Source organism: Penicillium nucicola (assembly GCF_028828085.1).
Source record: "Penicillium nucicola strain IBT 29836 chromosome Unknown utg000010l, whole genome shotgun sequence".
Classification (NCBI taxonomy): domain Eukaryota; kingdom Fungi; phylum Ascomycota; class Eurotiomycetes; order Eurotiales; family Aspergillaceae; genus Penicillium; species Penicillium nucicola.
The window spans coordinates 1,103,030-1,124,251 of NW_026643134.1; the positions used below are offsets into that span (position 1 = coordinate 1,103,030).

At 50.5% G+C, this 21,222-nt stretch overlaps 9 protein-coding genes across 9 annotated transcripts; 5 read left to right on the forward strand and 4 right to left on the reverse strand.

Moving 5' to 3' along the window:
* Positions 1-230: 230 nt before the first annotated feature.
* N7511_008959 (dolichyl-diphosphooligosaccharide--protein glycosyltransferase subunit STT3) lies at positions 231-2,770 on the forward strand (the record flags this gene model as incomplete). Its single annotated transcript, XM_057131336.1, has 6 exons — positions 231-360; positions 411-434; positions 517-597; positions 673-1,266; positions 1,320-2,448; positions 2,500-2,770. The coding sequence occupies 6 exons, from the start codon at positions 231-233 to the stop codon at positions 2,768-2,770; spliced, it is 2,229 nt and encodes a 742-aa protein (XP_056979324.1).
* A 520-nt stretch (positions 2,771-3,290) lies between these two features.
* Positions 3,291-3,739, reverse strand: N7511_008960 (uncharacterized protein; the record flags this gene model as incomplete). Its single annotated transcript, XM_057131337.1, has 3 exons — positions 3,291-3,370; positions 3,550-3,674; positions 3,726-3,739. The coding sequence occupies 3 exons, from the start codon at positions 3,737-3,739 to the stop codon at positions 3,291-3,293; spliced, it is 219 nt and encodes a 72-aa protein (XP_056979325.1).
* Positions 3,740-4,228: 489 nt separating this feature from the next.
* On the forward strand, positions 4,229-6,886 carry N7511_008961 (RNA-processing protein PTA1; the record flags this gene model as incomplete). Its single annotated transcript, XM_057131338.1, has 8 exons — positions 4,229-4,560; positions 4,652-4,817; positions 4,872-5,002; positions 5,061-5,264; positions 5,314-5,662; positions 5,715-6,562; positions 6,614-6,684; positions 6,744-6,886. 8 exons carry the CDS (start codon positions 4,229-4,231, stop codon positions 6,884-6,886), a joined length of 2,244 nt encoding a protein of 747 aa, XP_056979326.1.
* A 1,100-nt stretch (positions 6,887-7,986) lies between these two features.
* N7511_008962 (uncharacterized protein) lies at positions 7,987-10,267 on the reverse strand (the record flags this gene model as incomplete). The annotated part of the gene is made up of 4 exons (XM_057131339.1): positions 7,987-8,694; positions 8,747-9,233; positions 9,281-9,350; positions 9,400-10,267. 4 exons carry the CDS (start codon positions 10,265-10,267, stop codon positions 7,987-7,989), a joined length of 2,133 nt encoding a protein of 710 aa, XP_056979327.1.
* A 1,367-nt stretch (positions 10,268-11,634) lies between these two features.
* On the forward strand, positions 11,635-13,268 carry nop12 (rRNA-processing protein NOP12; the record flags this gene model as incomplete). The annotated part of the gene is made up of 2 exons (XM_057131340.1): positions 11,635-11,751; positions 11,805-13,268. The coding sequence occupies 2 exons, from the start codon at positions 11,635-11,637 to the stop codon at positions 13,266-13,268; spliced, it is 1,581 nt and encodes a 526-aa protein (XP_056979328.1).
* A 573-nt stretch (positions 13,269-13,841) lies between these two features.
* Positions 13,842-14,800, forward strand: N7511_008964 (uncharacterized protein; the record flags this gene model as incomplete). The annotated part of the gene is made up of 2 exons (XM_057131341.1): positions 13,842-14,192; positions 14,258-14,800. 2 exons carry the CDS (start codon positions 13,842-13,844, stop codon positions 14,798-14,800), a joined length of 894 nt encoding a protein of 297 aa, XP_056979329.1.
* A 765-nt stretch (positions 14,801-15,565) lies between these two features.
* Positions 15,566-16,793, forward strand: N7511_008965 (uncharacterized protein; the record flags this gene model as incomplete). The annotated part of the gene is made up of 2 exons (XM_057131342.1): positions 15,566-15,723; positions 15,776-16,793. 2 exons carry the CDS (start codon positions 15,566-15,568, stop codon positions 16,791-16,793), a joined length of 1,176 nt encoding a protein of 391 aa, XP_056979330.1.
* Positions 16,794-17,189: 396 nt separating this feature from the next.
* Positions 17,190-18,367, reverse strand: N7511_008966 (uncharacterized protein; the record flags this gene model as incomplete). Its single annotated transcript, XM_057131343.1, has 3 exons — positions 17,190-17,685; positions 17,746-18,044; positions 18,113-18,367. 3 exons carry the CDS (start codon positions 18,365-18,367, stop codon positions 17,190-17,192), a joined length of 1,050 nt encoding a protein of 349 aa, XP_056979331.1.
* A 1,845-nt stretch (positions 18,368-20,212) lies between these two features.
* N7511_008967 (GPI anchored serine-threonine rich family protein) lies at positions 20,213-20,920 on the reverse strand (the record flags this gene model as incomplete). The annotated part of the gene is made up of 1 exon (XM_057131344.1): positions 20,213-20,920. The coding sequence occupies one exon, from the start codon at positions 20,918-20,920 to the stop codon at positions 20,213-20,215; it is 708 nt and encodes a 235-aa protein (XP_056979332.1).
* Positions 20,921-21,222: the final 302 nt, after the last annotated feature.

Consider the following 21,222-nt stretch of genomic DNA (forward strand, 5'->3'; position numbering starts at 1 on the left):
TGTTGAGAGTCGTGAGAGAAGAGATCCAACAGTCATAGTATTGCGGGGAGCAATCGGAGGTGGCGCCTCTCGCCGGTGCCAAGACCCTCAGAAGTGACCACCTTGTCGTAGCTCTCGCTCTTCCCATCTACACCTACGGCCCTCACCATTGGCACTCCAGCCCAATCCACTCCTTGTTTTCATGTTTGAAGTTTGATTTCTGATTCTGGACTTTGCTCCTTTTGGCCATTATGGCCCAGTCTTCGCTTGATGTTCTGCTGAAAGGCAGCTCCGGCCGAAACACGCGCGGTCTATTGCGGGTTATCATTCTCTGTACTATTGCAGCCGCCGCGGTGGCTAGTCGATTGTTCAGTGTTATCAGTACGTGTCAATTGAGACCCTGGATAACTACTGTACTAACTTGTTTGCAGGATTTGAGAGTATCATCCACGAATGTACGATTCTACGTTGCATTAGGCACAATCACCTCGGCCTTCCCCAGACCCCTCGAACATGATATTAATACAATTCTTCTAGTCGATCCGTGGTTCAACTTCCGAGCAACAAAATATTTGATTGAAAATGGCTTCTATAGCTTCTGGGATTGGTTTGATGACCGTAAGCATCCCTTACCCGCGATTGCGCGTCCTCCGAAGGTGGTATACTCGAGGTGCTGATGGAATATTTGAATAGGAACATGGCATCCTCTGGGTCGTGTCACTGGTGGCACATTGTACCCTGGCTTGATGGTGACTAGCGGCGTGATCTACCACATCCTTCGTTTCCTCACTATCCCCGTCGACATTCGCAATGTCTGTGTCTTGCTTGCCCCAGGCTTCTCTGGGTTAACTGCTCTGGCCATGTACTTCCTGACCTGTGAGATGTCTACCTCGCCCTCCGCTGGTCTTCTTGCCGCGGCCTTCATGGGTATTACACCGGGTTACATTTCGCGATCCGTCGCAGGAAGTTATGACAACGAGGCTATTGCCATCTTCCTGCTGGTATTCACATTCTTCCTCTGGATCAAGGCTGTCAAGAATGGATCCATCATGTGGGGAGCTTTGACTGCCTTGTTCTATGGATACATGGTCTCCGCTTGGGGTGGATACGTTTTCATCACGAACTTGATTCCTCTCCATGTCTTCGTCCTTATCTGCATGGGACGATACAGCACCCGTGTGTATATCAGTTATACCACTTGGTATGCTCTGGGAACACTGGGCAGCATGCAGATTCCATTCGTTGGATTCTTGCCTATTCGCAACAGTGACCACATGTCTGCCCTTGGTAAGATCTTGGAGCTGCTTCCTTCCTCATACATTGTACTGACCATTCAATAGGCATATTTGGCCTGCTCCAATTGGTGGCGTTTGCTGAATTCGTTCGGGCATACCTGCCTGGCAAGCAGTTCCAGAAGCTTTTGACTGCTATGGTTCTCCTCACCATTGGCATCGCCTTCAGCGGTCTCATCTTGCTCTCGGTGACTGGGGTCATCGCCCCCTGGAGTGGCCGTTTCTATTCCCTCTGGGACACCGGCTACGCCAAGGTGCACATTCCCATCATTGCTTCCGTTTCTGAGCACCAGCCTACTGCCTGGCCAGCCTTCTTCTTTGACCTGAACTTCCTTATCTGGCTCTTCCCCGCCGGTGTGTTCATGTGTTTCCAGAAGCTCAAGGACGAGCATGTATTCGTGGTCATCTACTCCGTCCTCGCCAGTTACTTCGCTGGTGTTATGGTCCGTCTCATGCTGACTTTGACTCCCATTGTCTGTGTTGCGGCTGCCCTCGCCTTGTCGGCCATTCTTGACAACTTCCTGGTTGCCTCCTCTCCCACTCCAGAGTCCAAGGCTAAGGCCGCTGCTGAAGACTCCACGTCTCTTCGATCGACTCGCAACCCCGTTGTTGGCATCTACTCGTACTTCTCTAAGTCTGTCGTGACATGTTCGGTAACCCTCTACTTGCTTCTATTTGTCGCACACTGCACTTGGGTCACCTCTAACGCCTATTCTTCCCCCTCTGTGGTCCTGGCTAGCAAGCTTCCCGATGGAAGTCAATTCATCATTGACGACTACCGTGAGGCGTACTACTGGTTGCGCCAGAATACCCCTGACAATGCCAAGATCATGTCCTGGTGGGATTACGGATACCAGATTGGCGGTATGGCTGATCGTCCTACTCTTGTTGACAACAACACCTGGAACAACACCCACATCGCGACTGTTGGCAAGGCCATGAGCTCGCGTGAGGAGGTCAGCTACCCCATCTTGCGTCAACATGATGTCGACTACGTCTTGGTTGTGTTTGGTGGTTTGTTGGGTTACTCAGGCGATGATCTGAACAAGTTCCTTTGGATGGTTCGGATTGCTGAGGGTATCTGGCCCGATGAGGTGAAGGAGCGTGACTTCTTCACTGCCCGTGGCGAGTATCGTGTGGACGAGGAGGCCACTCCTGCCATGAAGAACAGCTTGATGTAAGTGGCCTACTCTCGTATGATTTGAAAACTTTACTGACCCAAGAACAGGTACAAGATGTCTTACCACAACTTCCAGAACCTCTTCCCTCCTGGTCAGGCAATGGACCGGGTTCGCGGCACTAAGCTGCCCAAGGAGACCCCTCAGCTCAACACGCTGGAGGAGGCCTTCACCAGTGAGAACTGGATTGTGCGTCTCTACAAGGTCAAGGACCTGGACAACCTTGGCCGTGACCACAGCAACGCTGTTGCCTTTGACAAGGGCCTCAAGCGTAAGCGTGCCACCAAGAAGAAGGGTCCTCGCGTTTTGCGAACCGAGTAGAGCATTATTTCTAGATTCATTTTGCATTTTTGCTGGCTGTTATAACTACATAGCAAGCCGTTGTACTGTGTTTCCAAAACTTACCAATACATACTCTTGGTCCAAATTCCTGCCAGTAGATCAGTACCTGCGCATATGCTTCTCGCTTTCATCTGAATATCTGGTCACAAAGTTACAGCGCTGAAGTATAGATCAAGTCTAAGATGGCAGTATAGCGGACCCAGTGGGGCTACACAAGATGGATAATCCGAGGCTCATCCTTCAATATTCCGCATATTCCAATACAATTCAATTCATTCTGTACATTGCAGCATAAATGCTGAGATAACCGCAACCGCTAAACTTGCAGATCTGAAAAACAAGGTCTTCCGAAGACTCCAAAACCCCAATTTGCACCGTTGTTCCTTGGTCACAGTAGGATATTCAAATACGCTGTGCGGGTATATGGTACACACGGAGCATATCAAAAAGCTCAACCGTGTCAACCCAGTATTGACTACCAGGGGGCTTGTGATATGCTTCACTTCTTCTCCGCGGGAGCATCGGGGACTTTGACGTCGGAGAATTCTTCTTGACCGACAGCCTTGATAGTGTAGGAGTCTATTTGTATTGAGTTATGGTTAGCCAATTGGTCCTGTTGGTTTGGGTTGGGCATGGGTGGGTTGCTAAGCAGGCAGGCGGTGGTGGTGGCATGATCCTCTGTGTTGAAGACAAAGGACTGCTTTACTCCAGACATTGGAGTCGCGGAAAGAGGACGCTGGGGTTCATTGTATACTCACAGACTGCAATTGTGAATGCGAACAGTCCAAAGCCGGTGAGGGCGTTCTTGAAGAGATAGGGCCGGCGGGCACGCAGAAGGGCGGCGCCCGCGCGGTAGTCCTTGCCGTAGTAGGTAGAGTTGAAGCTGAGATGATGTTAGCAAGAGTAAGCCGTCCATTTGAGGGTTCACACATACATTCCGGTAGCCATGTTGAGGAGATGCAGACGGAGAAGTCGGAGACCAGAAAGTTGAGGCTTTGGCGGAGGAAAAGTCTTGGCATCTGAGGCTCCGACAAGAGAGCGAGACACGACTGGGATGTTATTTCAATACGGTTGAAGAATAGTTGATAAATGGGAATCATCCCGTCAATCGAGTTTCAAGCCCAATTCCAATATCAATTGAATCTTCTGTCGTGACTATTGAAATGCGCGTGTAAAGCCATACAATACATCGGAGTCTTTGGCGATCCTCGCCCTTTCACATCTCACTTTGGTCGCAACCTTACCCTCACATCTCTCGACACTCTCTACCACCACACCCTCTCTCAACACTATCGTTACTCATTCATCCAACCCGCATTCTTTCGCACACTAGTCGGGGCGCGTTCGAACTGCGAGACCGACGTTCTTCGAAAACACGCTCCCTCCGTCTCGGTCTCGACCGTGTCGCATACCTGACATCCACCCAGCAAAGCCATAATGGCTCAACCCGCCGACGCCGACCAGGTCACTCAGCTCAATGCTGCCCGTAATCTCGTCCTCGGAGACGCTGCCTTCTATCCTCAGATCGTAAACGGCATCCTCCCCATCGTTGGAGCTAAAACCCGACTGGAGCTACGAAGATGGGGTGCAGACTTCTTAGCCGAAACATTTGCTAGTCCGGTACTTGCTGTAGCTCAGAAGGAGCAGCTTGCCCCCAATGTCCTACAGACAATCCGAGAAATCCTAGAGCTCCCGGAGAAAGACACTGCGGTGCTGCAGAGCTTAGTGCAAACCTCCGCTAGCTTGTATCCGCTTGTATTCAGACATATGTATGTTGAACCATTTTATCTGCTTCAGGGCTGCGCGGAAGCGCGCTTGAATTCCGAAATGGCCATCATGCTAACGATATCTCAATGGCAGTGTGAACCATCCTAATGACAGCGAAACATGGGAGACTATGAATGCTATCAAACAGGTCATCTTCCGCCAAATGGACTCCTTCCCATGTCCCGTCAGAATCTGCTGCGCAAAGTTCCTACAGCGCGTAGTTCAAGTCCAGACCCCAGGATTGATCTCAGACCCTAGGGTATGTTCATCGATCTTCACAGGCTTTTCATACTGGTTACTGACTATATTCTAGCGACCGGAACAAAATGAGACTTCCCTGGCTATTGTGCCTCGTAACCATGCCCTTCTATCAATCCCAAATCTGGAAGCCGAGTCATCGGGTCTACTTGACCGACTGCTTGGTGTTTTCCAAGAAGAGATCAGGTATGATAACCGGATGGTAATTCCCTTGGATGCCAATATCAGCGCTAACTCCAATCAGCGATGCTCTCCTTGTGAATGCTACGTTGAATTGCCTCGCACCTCTCATCCGAACTCGTCAGTCTATCGCCAATAAGATTGTGAACGCCGTTCTGGAATTTTACCCTTCCACACACGTTCGCCCTCCTTTTACCCCAACTGTTCGCGTCAGCGTTAAGTCCATGGAGAGGACTGCACGAGCTTTGCTTATCAATATCTTGAAAAGGTATTGTATTCTTCCGACTGAGGCACATGGGTAATATTAACATAATTAGAAACCCTAATCACCCCATGGCTGGTAAAATGCAAATGTACATCGAGCGCCTCATGCAATCACGTCTTGAGGCTCCTGATGATGCTTCTCGAAAGCGCGGGCTCCCCAATGAGCCTACTGATGGACTCGATAATGCAAAGCGGGCACGACTTAATGCTTTGACTCCCCCCATGCTCAAAATTCCACCGATGGCACCAGGGCCCGCAAGCTTTGATAAACTTTTCACCTTAACTGAAGACATCGGATTGTCCTCTTTCGACGTGAAGCAGCTTCCATTCGATTTAGTTCTTAAAATCGTCGTGCCCCTCTTGACCCAAGTCCACGACACGACACTCACGCAGGCTACTGAGGTAAGTAACACTACAAGGATGATATATTGACTACTCACTCACATTACACCAGGCCATTCGTACGCGGTTGCAGACAATTACCAAGGAGCAAAACATACAGCGACAGCAACAGCAGCAAGCAGCAGCGACAGCAGATGATGACGATGATTATGAACCCGAATATCAACCCATGGATGCGGCGTCAACCGTCTCCGAGGAAGCTAGTGCTGTCGCAGCAGAGGTCGCAGATTTCCAGCCAGACCTCGTATCCTTGGGTCCATTCGTTCTACCTCAGCCACCCCCCTTGACCGAAGAAGAGGCTGGAGAAATCGGCCGCAGTGCCGTTGCACGTGTATTTGGCATGTTGAATGCCGCCGAGACATCCCCTGCATCCACCAAGAACCAGAGCCAGCAGACGCTCGGTTTCTCCCGGTTAGCAGGAAGCACCTTTGACAGGGACGCATGGTCTGTTCTCCTTTCTCGTCTGGCCACTCGCGCTCCTGCTGGCCTAGAGGAAGATAACCAGAACAAAACAGACTCTACTGGACGCAAGCAAACCACCATTGCTGATTCTATCCGCGAGACGCTGTATCGTTACATCCTGGAGGATTTCCGGGGACGACTCAACATTGCTATTATTTGGCTTAACGAAGAGTGGTATAATGACCGGATCAAAATGAGAAGTGTTGCCAGCCAGCGTGATGCATCCGAGGAAGATGCCCAGCCGACTGTTCCTTTGCACTATGATACTTGGGTTGTTCGCCTTCTCGATGGTTTCCTGGCTTATCTTGATTCTCGGGATATCAAGGTTCTGGTCCGCTTCCTCAGTGAAGTCCCCGAGATCACCATTCCTATCACCCAGCGGGTAGCCAGTTTGGCCAAGGATCCCGAGCGTGTCAATCTTTGCGTTCAAGCTTTGATGTGAGTTCTAGTGTCACTGCCATCAAGACCCCATTACTGACTCTCATTCAGGTACTTGGTCATGTTCCGACCCCCCGCACGAGAGATGTGCCTGAACACGATAGAGGATGTCTACCAGACTTGTAAGTTGCCATTCCATTCAATTCATATTAGAACGGCCCACCTAACGTGACATCAACAGACGAGGAATCCCAACCTGCCGCTAGGAAGGTCCTTACCAAGTGGCGCCCAGAAAGTGCAGTACTAGCAAATGCAAATGGCGCCGAGGAGTCATCGGCTGCACCCTCGCAGCCTGAGGCACAGGCTACCCCAGCTGCCCAATAATTCACTTGTTGGTTGATGATGCGAGATGTTACAGTCTTCAATATGGAGAGCTAGGTGGAAAGCAACTTCAATTCGTTCACATATGCTCGCTCCTATCTTCGGCCATGTATCTTGGCCAGTGTTTTATTATGCCATTTCCCATTAAACATGTTAATATAGCGAATCATCTGTATTTCTTAGCTTGCTTTGGGCTCTCTAGTTTCGATAAAGGCTTGGTTGTCTCTTTCACTTGCATGCCGAGTAAATTCGATGGCCTTGTTTGGCCCCTAAGATATGAATGGCTGCTTTGCTTGTTGCACGGATAACATTACATCTTACAGAAGTATTGATATTACTATAAATGTTTGAAAGTTGGCAATATGAAGGCTCGATGGCATCTCACCAATAATTCGAACACAAATCCGATAGTATGATATCCCGCTCTTTGGATGGTAGAATATGCTGAAGATGGAAATGGGAGCGGATTTGAAAACTAAGGGCAACAGGGATACAAGGACAAATTGTGATGTACTTCTAAGTTCCTCGGGCGAATCAATTATATAAAGAACCAAATGCAAGAAGAGACATTTGAAGATTTGTGATAATCAAATACAATCGTGGTATTTACACTAACAAGCACAACACCAAGAAGAAGTGTAAGACACGGAAGAGAAAAGAAGAAACTCCAATGCAAGAGATATCCTAACCCTCTACCCAAGAGACCAGAAACCAGGAACAAAAAATAAGAAAAATCCATACCCCATACACCACATGTGATAGAACCATAAAACACCTCGAAACCAGATTACGTTCCATTCAGATATATGCCAAGAATCCAAGGTAAGAAATTGATGGCTGAAGGTTCTCACATATGAACGCTGCTGAGATTCGAAAATAAGAGATTCGGTGTTCCATCCATGCAAGCACAAAGTTAAGTCGCCTTTCTTTCAGGCTGGAGAGAAAGGCAGTTGAGGTACAATTGTGAGTGGGGCAATGAGAGAGCTAAAATAGACACAAGGTTGATCACAGAAAAGGAGAAGAGGGAGATGCAGAGGCGTGGAGAGATTGGTTGGGTATTAAGGGGAGTTGGCAGTTCAATCGTGATAAGTCAGGGACAAGAGTTAACGGGCTGGCATGTGATTTGAGCCAGAGCCAGTTGAGATCCCTGGCTGATGGAGACGGTAGTGCACCGTATCGACGGGTTTAGAAAGAGATGGGGAGGGATCCCGTTTGAGGCCGGCTGGGTGGAACAAGGTTTGTCGTGCAGGAGGCGGAGAGAAGATGTGATTGTGGATGGGGACGTCGGTAGTAGGAGAGCGGTGCTCGAGAGTGTGAGGAAGGTGTGGTTGTGATTTGCGTACGTCCAATGGCGAAGAACTTAATGAGCGGAATCCAGATTTGTGATGGTCCCCATCATAATCAGGGTTACGGAAGGGTCCTTGTGTTTGATGCCTCGAGTCTTGCTCCATGCCATAGGGGGTGTTGTTGGCAGATGAGTTGGCCGCAGAGGCGTTCTCGGGGATAGTTGATGCGGATCCATTCGGCGCATTGATGTCTACCACTCGCTTCTGAGCCGCTGGAGTGGTATATGACGATGGTTGCGGATGCTCGAAAGTATGCCCTTGAGGTCGATGTTGCTGTAAGTGATGTTGATGTTGATGATGTTGTTGCTGCTGATGAATCGGATGTTGCGGGTTTGCCCAGGGTGTCTGCTCTAGGAATGCTTCTTCGGCGGCGCGGAAGGCATGCGTAGACATGGCGGACATGGTCGTCCGTGGAGGCATTGCAGATGAATGCCTTGGTGCTGAGGCACGAGACTCGATGGTTATCTGCATCATGTTAGTAATTGAACAGTGGATTTGGAAGATACAAGCTACTTACCCCCATCTTTTCAAGATCATCATCAAGTTCCGAAGGGCGTGCGCCCAATAAGCTTGGAGCAGCGGGGAAGCCAACATACTTCGCAACACCAGCCATGATTGAAACTTCCTGGTTGTATGCGGACTGGTGTGCGATCTGCTGCGAACGACGAGTAGGGAAGGCGATGATGTGATGCGGGCTGAGCTCATCGGTCTTGAAGCGATCATGCTGAATGGCATAGAACTGCTTGCTGATGTCACTCGAATGCTTCTCACGCACATCTCGGACTCTTTGGAAGTATGTGCTGTGTGCCTGAGCTCGTTCTGCCAAACCCTTGTTGAGCAACGACTTCATGCGGTATTTATACAAGTTTTGCTCGTATTTGATCTTGGCGTCCCGGTAACGTTGCACACATTCGATCTGGCGCAGATACTCGGGATGCGTCGGATTCGGACCAGTCAACATCTCCAGTTCGCGGTTGAGTTTGGATATCCGTTCATCATAAATCCTGCGCTTGTTAACATCCACGTATCAGAAATGGGACTGGCGTCTTACTTGTCACGTAATGCCGCAAATTCTTTTTCTAACGTTGCCAGAGAATCCATAGCAGACATCTTTTTGACAGCTGTCCATGCGTTAGTAATCATGTTGCCTAAGACTCGTGGAGAACATACATTCTTCTTCAGCCCGAACTGTTGCTTCTGCGTCGTCAGGTTCATCGCCTCGTTCCGTAGGTTCTTCGTCTTCCCCGAGAAGCTCATCAACACCGTCCCCTGGAATGGCATCGGCACCGCCAGTCTCCGTCTCTTCGTCTGCATCTTGGGCCCGTCTTCCTTTCCGCTTACCCTTTTTACTCTTCTTGCCTTTCATAGGCGGGGCTGGGAGATCCAGCTCGGGAGCATCATCGGCCGGTGTGTCATCATCGTTGATCGCCATGGGATCTTCGAGTGGCTCGGGGGAGAGGGGGGTATCGTCATCGATCGCGTCGCTCAAATCGCTCTTTATGGAGCTTCGGCGCTTCTTCGTGGGCTCGTCGTCACCCAGCTCGGTGCCGGTTTCATCACCGGCCTCGATGCGTTTGCGCTTCTTGCCAATGCTTCCAGGAAGATCAACGTCACCAAGGTCGGGAATATCACTGCCCAATCCATTGTTTTTGGAAGGACGTCGCTTGCTAGGTGAGTCCTCGAGCGCTTCGTCGTCGACATCGTCAAGTGTCGTAGATTGGTGGAGCTTGCTCGGACTAGGCCCTGCGCTGCCGGCACTAAGCACAATGTCGCGCTTTCGGATGTTGTGGGGAGAATCCTCGATGCGCTCGGTCTCCGCTTCCGAGTCGTTCTCCATTGGCTTGTCTGATTTGATGTGGTCTTCGAAGTCCGATGGCTCATTCTCCGAGACATCGTCGATCTCACTCAAACTACTTGAACGTCCATCATCGTCCATGAGGGGGTCATCGAGAAAGGGATGCCGATCTCCGTTGGTCATGGAGTCTGCTCCCGTTGACGGACCAACGGAGGCCTGTTCTCTGCTCTCGGCCACCTCCATTGAAAAGATTGTAAGGGGTATAGCTGGCGCAAGCACAGTATGGACTGGAGAGAGGAAGGTTGGAAGGTATTGGCACAAGAGTTGTCCTCGGCGAGGTTGAGAATCGCCGCTGGCGTGAGGGGAGGAAGGTTGGTCACCGATCCACCAGATAGTGCTGGGATGGACAATCTGAAGAAATCAAGGACTGGATTAGCTCAATTGCCATGTCAACTCCGCAAAGTCAGTGGAAAACAGTGTTGGTGGGCAAAAGTGGTGGGTGGGTGCGAAAGATAGGTCAGCGCCTCCAGAAGGCGGTGGTGCGGAGATTGATCATCGGACGCCCCCAGAGTCGGAAACAATCGCCCAGCGTAGGAACTGGAGCCCGCGCAAAGCGAATGTACCGACAAAACTGACTCCAGGGGCAAGAAAAGGTCTTATTTCCTCGCAAATATGACCAGATGAAAGTCTGCCATTGATGTAATCCTCAAGCGACGTACCGTTTCAACAATGCGCCGGAACCGACGCCGGTGATGAGCACAGCTGCTCGCGACCGAGCACTATTCTCAAAATCACCGCGTTCCTGCGATGAGAGAGGTAACTTTAATACCAGCTCACGCGTACCGCCACTTTTATAGGTTGTGAAAGCTTTCGATTCGACGAATCCTGAGCAGACGGACTCTGGAGGGCGAGGGGAGGTCGGCTAGGAGGACAAGACGAGGGTACCGAGTCGCAGAAGGACGGACGGCATGAAGGTGTGGTGTGGGATCTTGACCAGGACCAAAGCAATGATCAGGGATGGTAAAGCAGAATAAAAGAGGGGGTTTCAGCAGCGAAAAGCAGCAGATCGCTGTGATGGGGTGCAGCAACAGAAGCGAGTGACGGGGTTCTGCCGCGTTCCGGCGAGGGCGAGCCTCACCGCCCGAAGGAAAAAAAAGCAGGTCACGTGAAGTGGTATCTGACGTAGATCCATAGCGGTTAGAAGAGAAGGATGAATATCTATCTAGTCAATAAATGAGACAGATCGTTTGATCAGACTGGAAGAAGAATAGACAGGACAAAAAAAATAGAGTGATTTGATGTGTATTGATCTATCAAAGTTCAATCATAACATTTACCCTCCGACTAACTTATTGACCAGCTGCTCTGTACATCACAGATAATATGTGCCAAACAACGCATGCAGAGAGGATCTTTATGCACCTCTATTGAATTTAGCCAATTTCCAATTTATCCCGTTTATCCCCATTTGTAGTTGATGTTCACACCGACTCTATACATGTCATGTGATAAGCAGCTTCCCGCGCCAAGACCCGATAAGCAGAAAAAAAAGTCGATAGAGATCGACTCCACGTCTCCTTTGATATCATCAATTCCACCAAGAATCAAAAATGGGAAAGAAGTCAAAGTCCCAGTCCAAGACGGACGACAAGCCCAAGGCTGCTGCTCTCCCTTTCGGAGGTGCGGCTGCTCTGGACCCAACATTGTCCTCGCTCTTCGCGCAAAGTGTATGTTGATATCGGTGACTTCAATGGCAGAATATTTGTCTAACAACCTTTAGGCTGGACCTGTGCAAGCCCCTACAGTGAAGTACACTGAGCCTTACCAGAAAGTGAAGAAGACCGAAGAGGATGCCGAGGAAGACGATCTATCCGCCGCATCGGATGATGAAGACATGGATGATGCCCCGGAGGAGAGCGATTCCGAGTCCGCAGAGGAGCAGCCTACAGATACCCAGAACCGAAAGCGCAAGCGAGGTGCTGCCGGAGAAGATCTCGAGGAGACATACATGCGTCGCATCGCAAAGGAGGAGGAGAAGGATGAAGAGAAGAGGAAATCCGAATATGCCAAGCGCCAAAAGCAGACAGGGACCCAGTCCGAATCAGAGGATGCCGAAGAAGCTGAAAGTGCCGACTCCGACAAGGAATCAGGATCCGAGGACAGCGATGAGGAGGAAGACAGTGGTCCCGCCCCCGTGCACGAAAGCTTGGCTGGTCCCACTCCTTCCAGCGAGGTTGAGAAGTCTAACCGTACTGTTTTCTTGGGCAATGTTTCCACTCAGGCTATCAAGTCCAAGACTGCTAAGAAGACCCTACTCCGTCATCTGGCTTCCTTCTGCTCATCGCTCCCCGAATCCAGTGGCCCTCACAAGGTCGAGTCGATTCGTTTCCGCTCCGTTGCTTTTGCCAGCGGTGGTGGTATCCCCAAGCGTGCTTCTTTCGCCAAACGTGAGATTCTCGACGAAACTACCCCTAGTACCAACGCCTATGCGGTCTATTCCACACTTCAAGCCGCACGCAAGGCCCCTGCTGCCCTGAATGGCTCAATTGTTCTGGACCGCCACCTGCGGGTTGACAGTCTTGCGCACCCCGCTGAGATTGACAACAAGCGCTGCGTTTTCGTTGGTAATCTTTCATTCATTGACAGCGAGACCCCCGAGGAAGATGAAAAGACCGGCAAGAAGAAGAAGGCTCGCGCACCCGCTGATATCGAGGAAGGTCTCTGGCGCGTATTTAACACCTACATCGGAGGCAAGGACAAGAAAACCCTCAAGAAAAACGTTGAGTTCGTGCGTGTCATTCGCGATAGCACCACCCGTGTTGGCAAGGGTTTCGCGTATGTTCAGTTCTTCGATGGCAACACTGTCGAGGAGGCGCTTGTGCTGAATGAGAAGAACTTCCCACCCATGCTTCCTCGTAAGCTCCGCGTGACCCGCGCCCGCAAGATGGCTAAGAAGCGCGAGTCCTCTGCCCCTGGTGCGAAGAACTCTCGTGCCGACGAGGTCAAGAAGACGCTGCAGGGACGTGCTGGCAAGCTACTGGGCCGTGCTGGTGCTGCCAAGGTCAATGCCGAGGCAAACAGCACCATTTCTGGTAACTCATTTGTGTTCGAGGGTCATCGTGCTCTCGAGGGATCATCGACCCTCAAGATGAAGGGCAAGAGCCGTGGCTCCAAGGCCAAGAAGAATAACCGAAGCATGAAGCGGGCTGCGGCATACAAGGCTTCTGGTGGCAGAAGAAACTAAAAGTAGGGAGGACTCTGTATCTTTATGGCGTTTTAAAGGGCATTTGAATATATCTAACAAAATTCGAGAGCACTGCATATCCTACGAGTTCACGTTTGATACATTTTAATACCGCCTATTTAGACCTGACGTCATGTCAACAATGTAGTCGATCATCAACTCAACTCCTCAACTTTCCCCGTAACATACTTGAATCCGAGCAGCTTCACATCCTTGATTGATTTATTCTCATCTACTTCACAATTCTGAGCCCACTTTACATTCAACCGCACTTTACATGTATGCGGGGAGAACTGAGAGCCAGACATACACTCACTCTCTCTCACAAACACACACTCACACCCTATTTCACGCCCAAGACACAACAAGGAGTAACCGGGTGGTACAAAGCAAAAAAAAACATTTCAGGCAGCCAGGCCGTATCTAAGCGGTGTATCTACAGTACTTCGGGACTCGGAGTTTACAGTGGCGTTGTAGCCTGAACAACCTCAGACCAATATACATACCACTTTTTCCTGGTTTCACCGAAGCGTGAATCATAACCAAGTCTATTCACACGGTCCAAAAGCCACAATGCTACCTTTTCATCTTCGTCGCGGACGACTGGGACGCAACCGTATGCCACCAGATCTTCCAAACAACCCGACCAACAACTCCGATCCTGGAGAAGCTCCAACTGAAGATCAACCAGAGACAGAACCAGAGCCAGAACAGTTCTATCCAAGTCTATGGGATGTCCTCAAAGTCCGATATCTACTACAATGGAAGATATCAAACGGTCTCCCAGAGGAACTCATCGACATGATCGTCGATGCAGCCGAGTACTGGCCCTCAATAGAACACAAGATGCAAGATAAGAAGACCATCCAGAAAGACTGTGATCAAACCTTGCTCAAGACAGTGCCACTCTGCTACGATCGAAATGTACGTTTCCACCCGCGCCAATTGAACCACCTTGTATACTAACCACTATTCTCCAACCCCACCAGAGCCTAGGAAAAGACGAACCTCCAAAGCCTCTTCCTCACCGTGGTGCCCATCCATGCCGCAAAATAATATTCAAGCTTTCATCTCGTGACCAAGGCAACGGTAGACGCCGCGAAAACATGTACCAATATTCATGGACATGGTTCGACACGGAGGTCATCAAGGCCGCACATGAGCAACAGATGTACATCAACGGTGAAGAGCAGGAGATTCTCGACAATGAGCGTGGTCAGGAGCGGAAACACTATACCGAGGCTGATGCGTTGCTTCTTCCGCGCGGCAATAAGTTGCAGGTCAATGGTGCTCATGTTGGGGAGATGCAGCATGTTGAGATTGTGTGGGATACTCAGGATGCAATATTGCCCGAGTCGACAGAGGCCGATTATATTGAAAGGGATCTTGGACGGGGAAGGCTTACACTGGATGGACGGGGCGTGCGGGAGTTGGAGGTTGGGGATTCTCTGGCTCTTTGGGCGAGGGCTCGGTTTCCGGGATGGTCTAATCATGTTGAGAAAGCTGCTGTCCGAGTTTTCTGGGCAGTTTGAGATGTATGATGTATATATCACTATTTTGTTCCAAGACCATGACCTTCGTTCGCAGTAGTTCACTTTCTTGATATTGGGGCCTGAGTCCTCAGGCCCCAGTGAGCACGCAATTGCGCCAAGACCATCCGATCCCCAAACCGTCGCAGTATAAGACCAAATGGCGCCCTCGAGTTGCTGGGATTCTTGTTTCCTCTTGTTTTCATCTGCTTGACCGATATCCATGTTGGTGACTATGTCACTCTTGCTAACCCTCACATCCCTGGACTCATCACCGCTACTTCAACCCCGGATACCCTGACACGGCACATGGAACGACCCAGCCGACAGCCCGACAAGGCCAGTGGGGCCAGGATGTCTCGACTATGGCTCTCGGCCGGTTAAGCCCAGTGTTAACCTTGGACTACATTGGACTGCAATGACGGAGTAACTAACAGTACACTTTCGAGCTGCGCAATGCTATGGGGTCATTGTTTATTGGCGACCTTGGACTGGACAACAAAAGGGATGATTTCCATCTGAGCGACGACCCGACTGGACATCAGTTGCGTTATCTGCACCGCCGATGATGATCGCGAACACTGACGCATTCTTTGCGGAAAGGCCGTTCTTGGCTGGTTCACCCTTCCCCCCTCATCGCCGATTGAGTCGGCGATACATTTCAGTCGCCGATCCATATTTCTATTTAGATCCAATGAACAACTGTTTACTCATTTCACTATCTTGCCTTTCTTTTGCTCTCCAATCTCTGATCTCTCATTACTCAACATGACTTCTCGAAAATGCGCTGCCGTGGTGGTCGGAGCTGGCCCGGCCGGCGTCGCTGTTGTCGGCAACTTGCTGGAACGCCAACTAGGCACAATCGCATGGATCGATCCATACTTTGAAGCCGGCAGAGTCAACAAGAACTATCGCGAGGTCCCTAGGTTGGTACCAGACAACACACATCGCCATAGAGGATACTGACAAGCCCACCAGCAACACCAAGGTATCCCTATTTCAAGCCTACGCAACAGCAACAACGCCATTCCAAAAGGCCATCGAGAACACAAGCCACCCAAATGCCTTCACAGCCCTAGCAAAGCTAGACCAGGACAAGACCTGTCATCTCCACTACGCAGCCGACATGGTTCGCGGCCTAACAGATGGCCTGCAGAAAATGGACGACGTATACGCCTGTCGCGGCTTCGTCTCGGCAGCAAATCTCAGCGAAAGATCCGGCACCGCAACCTGGACCATCCGCATCACACAAAAAGACAACCCATCAGACCTGCAAATCGAGACTGCCCGCCTGATCCTCTGCACAGGCTCCCACCCAACGACAGTGCCCCTCCCAATCCAGGACCCATCTCTCCAACGCCTGGATCTGGACCTCGTGCTGAAACCCAGCGCTCTGGCCAAACACCTCCGCGCTGATATCCCCGTAACAACAGCCGTTGTCGGTGCTTCACACAGTGCCATCCTGGCCCTCCTCAACCTAATCAACCTAAACAATACCTCCCACCCTAATCTGCGCGTCAAATGGTTCACGCGTCACCCGCTCCGCTATGCGGAATACAAAGACGGGTGGATCCTCCGTGATAACACGGGGTTAAAGGGGATGGCTGCTGAGTTTGCGCGCTCCCAACTCGAAGACGATAAGTTGGCAACCTCTCCGGCCGGCAAGGTCGTTACCAAGATCGACTGTGGCGGTGGCCGTGAGGCCGAGGCGGAGATGTATCAGCGCCATATGCCGGGCTGTGATTATGTTGTCCAGGCTGTGGGATATACGCGTGATCCATTGCCACAGTTGAAGAAGGAGGGTGCCCCGCTTGCGATTGAGTTTGATCATGGCAATGGTCGCTTCCATCAGAATGGTGGTGCTGATGTGCCGGGGCTGTTTGGGGCTGGTATTGCTTTCCCTGAGAGGGTTGTTGATCCGCTTGGGAATGTGGAGTATGCCGTTGGGTTCTTTAAGTTTATGAAGTTCTTGAAGAGGGTTGTGCCAACGTGGTGATCTTGACTATTACTTTGTCGTACCCGTCTGTGTTTCTTGATGGACTATTCAGCGTCTGGTATTAATATCCGTGGGGTTGGTGGCGTTTTTAGGGTCTTTTGATTTTAGCTGCTGTGCAGTCTATTGAAATTATTCTATATCTTACTGCCCTCGTAATCTATACTTTTAGACTATATTAGGAGATGTAAAACAGTTTAGTCCCTGCAGGGAATAAATGACAGGCACAAATGGTATCCAAATTGATCGTAGTCCAAGTCAATTCGTGGTAACATGCAAAGAAACCACACCCTATCACCCTACGAATATAATCATAAACATAATCATCAATATACCAAGAAACCATCCATACCCCAGTCCGGATCCAGCCCAGCTTAACCCCAAATCCCATCAATTCAATTACAACTCCCAAACCAACCCCAAAACAACGACAACCCCCATCCCCCCCAATGGCTTCAACCCCCCAGCCGCATTATCAGCAGTCTGCGTCGCGAAAGAATCCCCCGTCTCCGTCGCCGTAGCCCGATACTCACTCTGACTAGCAACAGCCTTGCTATCATACCCGGTAGCCGAGACCGTGTAAGTAGTACTCGACTGACTCCAAGTAAGAACCGTTCCACTGGGCGGGGCAGTAATAGTCCCGCCAACATTCCTCAGCGTCGAGGTGCCGTTATCCGGGAAATCGCCAGGCCGGTAGAACTTGTCTGTATCACTGAACCCGAGATCCCTGCAGGAGTCTGTGTTCATGCGAGAGCAGCTCGATGAAGACCAGGCCCAGTTCCAGTTCGGGAGGGAGTTGTATAGGTTTTCATTTTCGGAGTCGTTGGGGAAGAAGATTGGCCAGAGGTCTGCGCCTGCTAGGGTTGGTTTGGTGTGTGGGCAGATTTCGTATGCTCTGGTTTTTTGTTAGTTTTGGGAGGGGTTAGGGTTGGGTGGTGGTGGTGGTGCAACATACGCAGAGATACTAGCGCTTGCACCGCAACAAGCACAGTCCGATGCCCGGCCTGCGATGTCAAGTCCATTGCTCAGGTTTGATAGATCGGTTACATCGGATGAAAGGCGGTCGGTGACGTTTCGCATGCACTGTGTCTGCTCGTTACGCGAAGAGAGCGTCGTTTGCAGGACTTTGCCCAGATCGCAGGAACAGCGGTTCGGTGCGTTGGCCGGGGCTGGCCAGAATGGGATTGGCTCAGAGGCGCTGGGGCAGATTGCGAAGTATTGTTGGACGAAGAGTTGGTATTCGCAAGAGTAGACCTGGATCATATTAGCTGAGGGTCTCTTTTTTCGGATAGGTGTGGATGGGAGATGGGGTGGTGTTATACCTGGTTCCAGCACGTCTCAGCCATACAATTGATATACTTCTGATGAGAAGTACATCCGCAATCAACGATACAATTGCCATTCCCGCCGCAATCGCGAATGCACGAACTCCATTTGCTCGAGACGTCCGAGTTGCACTTTTTATATTCGGATGAGGAGGCACAGGCACTGTCTGTGATATTGGTTTGGGCATTGGCTAGGCCTGTGAGGGCCGCGAGGGCCACAGCTGATGCGACGAGGAAGCTGGTGGATGGCATGGTGGGGATCTTAGACCGATCACAGCACGATATAGTATGTATAGAGAAGAATCTATAACTAGCTTTACGGTTAGATTTTAGCTCGGGGTGGGATTCATCAGCCTCTTTATACCTCCCCTTGACACCGATACCAATCGAACCAAGTCCAAGTAAGTGCAGACAAATGTATCAAAGACCCTAATGCAATAGAATTTTCACCATACAGTCCTCTGTCCAGTAGTGTGAACTCGGAAGCCCGGCCCAACCCTGTAGCCAAGCAAGCCAGTCGATCATTACGAACAGAGCTGTCATGGCTAGCAAGTAAACTTTGGGCCATTGAAGTCACAGAGAAGGCCCCAGTTTCTGCATATCTCACATGCAGACATAGTCTGTCATATTTTTCCTATGTGCATTTTGGTTCTTCGGGGTCTTTGTCAAGGGCTGAGATACCCTTGGGCGATGTATCAGACAACCTGTGAGAACCCATGCCTTCTGATTCGGTGATTCCATTTTCACTGAGGCTATGGGGTGCGTTGCATAGTGTGCTGCAAGATGCCAGGGCGCCCTTGCTCTGACACGAGCGAACTCCGATCCTCGCCCTTGCGTGAGATGGGGATGGAAGATGGGAGTGGTGGGCTAATATGGGGTTCGGGGATATTTGTGAGGTCATGTACTGTCTTGGGATGTTTCTGTCGCAATACTTGATGGTATTGCGGTTTGTGCGGTGTAGACATGCAATGTGTGTCTATGTACGAGTAACTGGGGTTGGACGTTAGGGGGTTGAGTAGTGTGGATGCCTAGACTTGGTGCTCGTATTCTCATGAATTGAACCCTGAAACCCTACCAAAGACATGAGGGTCAGTCTAGATGAAAACATTGCAAGGTTGAAATGATATGCCTGAAAAAACATCAGAATCAAGTGGGATTTGGATTTCATCGACGAAAGTCATGTGGTGAGTCACAGGGTCTTGGATAACCCTAGACAGGAGACTGTGTTCCAGAGCTACGTGAATGTTGTACGTGAACTTGTAAGATACTCTCCGAATTCACACCGTCTAAGATGGAATAAGATAAAACAAGGTAGAATCCAAGCTAAGCCAGATGACTCCACTTGTCTATCTGAAGAAATCAAAGGGATATGACGCCCAGCCGTTGAACTCCACACCCGGCTGATCTTCATTTACAACGGGATATCTTGGATACTTACCAGATTAGCCCCTTACTGGGAAGAGGCTATTGGCCTCTCCTTGTTGCAACAGACAGTGAGAAGAATCAATGCTACCACGTATCGCACTAAGCAGCGGAAGCCCCGGATAGCCGAACGCCATACACCTTAATGTGCTGTCCGGAAAAGAGAAAAAAAGAGAGTGGACAGGACGATCCCACTGATTATCTCCGAGTCCCGCAGTCGCTCGCTTGTCGATCAGAGGGGAAAAACGCTCTGTCCTCGGCAGTTAAATTCAAGGATGTCCAATGACTCCAAAACGCGGGAAATAAAGTACATTTTAATTGTACGAATGAAAAAGGGGGCTGAATGAGGCAGAGAGAAAAAAAATTATTCGTAGATTCAGGGGATATTCCAAAAGTTATCGTAAAGAAACACGCTTAGCCGAAGCATAAACATAAATGCGAAAAAAAGAGAAAAATAATAGTCACAATAAATGACAAGCCCAAACCCGACCAGTCACCGGCAGCGGTATTTTGTACAATGTGCCAATGATCGCCAAGAGTAAGGTCAAGGGTAAAAAAAATATAGGAGAACTGCTCTGTTTCAGATACAGCGACCAAGAAGGAAAAAAAAGAAAAATATCAATAATGGCAGCAGAATGCGCCGAGATCAGGTCATGGACATGGAAATGAATCAATTTACAGCATGACAATGGCACCGGCGACGACGGCCAGGAGACCACCAGAGACGCGGTTGGCGACACCGGCGTTGGTGGTAGGCACAGCGGACTCGGTGGCCGAGGCGGAGGAGCTAGCAGCGGAGCTGGCGCTGGTGGAGGAGGCAGTGCTAGAGCTGGCGCTGGAGCTGGAAGAGTCGGTGGTTGAAGCGGAGGTGCTGGCAGCCGAGCTGGAGGTGGCCATGGTGGTCTGGGAGCTGGTGGAGGCGGAGCTGGATGAGTCGGTGGTCATGGTGGTGGTCGGGGTGGCGGAGCTGGTGGACTCAGACGAGGTGCTGGTGGTCTTGCTGGCGGTGGAAGTAGAGACAGAGACGGTGGAACCCTCGACAGTGAAGCGAGGCAGGAAGTTGTAGTCGGCGCTATCCTCATCGGAGATGATCTCGATGGTGTAGTCGGGCTGGGCAGCCAGGTTGGCGGGGACGTCCCAGGTGTAGCTGCCGTCGTTGTCGAGGTTGGAGGCGATGACAGTGCCGGAGTTGGCAGTGGTCACGGCGCCCCATTGCAGGCGCAGAGTGACGGTGCCGCTGGTGGATGGGGTCCAGGTCAAAGTGGTGGCCTCGCCGACCTTGAAGGTGTAGCCAGTGACGGGGATGTTGAACGAGTTGGACTTGCTAGAAGCAGAGGCAATGGCGGCCAGAGCGGCGACAGCGAAGGAAGTGAAGAAACGCATCTTGTTCTATAGTTTCAAATGTAAAGACGGTATTAAAAAGATATGCAGAGATATAGTGAAATATATGTGCAGAGACAGAAAGAGAGAGAGAGAGAGAGAGAGATGCAGAACGAGAGAGATTTCTAAGCCTCAAAAGAAGGAAAGGCGACACTTAAGGCAAATGGGATAAAGAGCCGAAAATGAAAGGCGAGGTTAGTGCTATAAGAGAGCCCATGGTTTGTTAGCTGGAGACTAAGGGACTTCCAATGCCCGAACGAGACAAGAAAACAAATAGCGTCTCATGCAAGGCACAGCGATTGGTT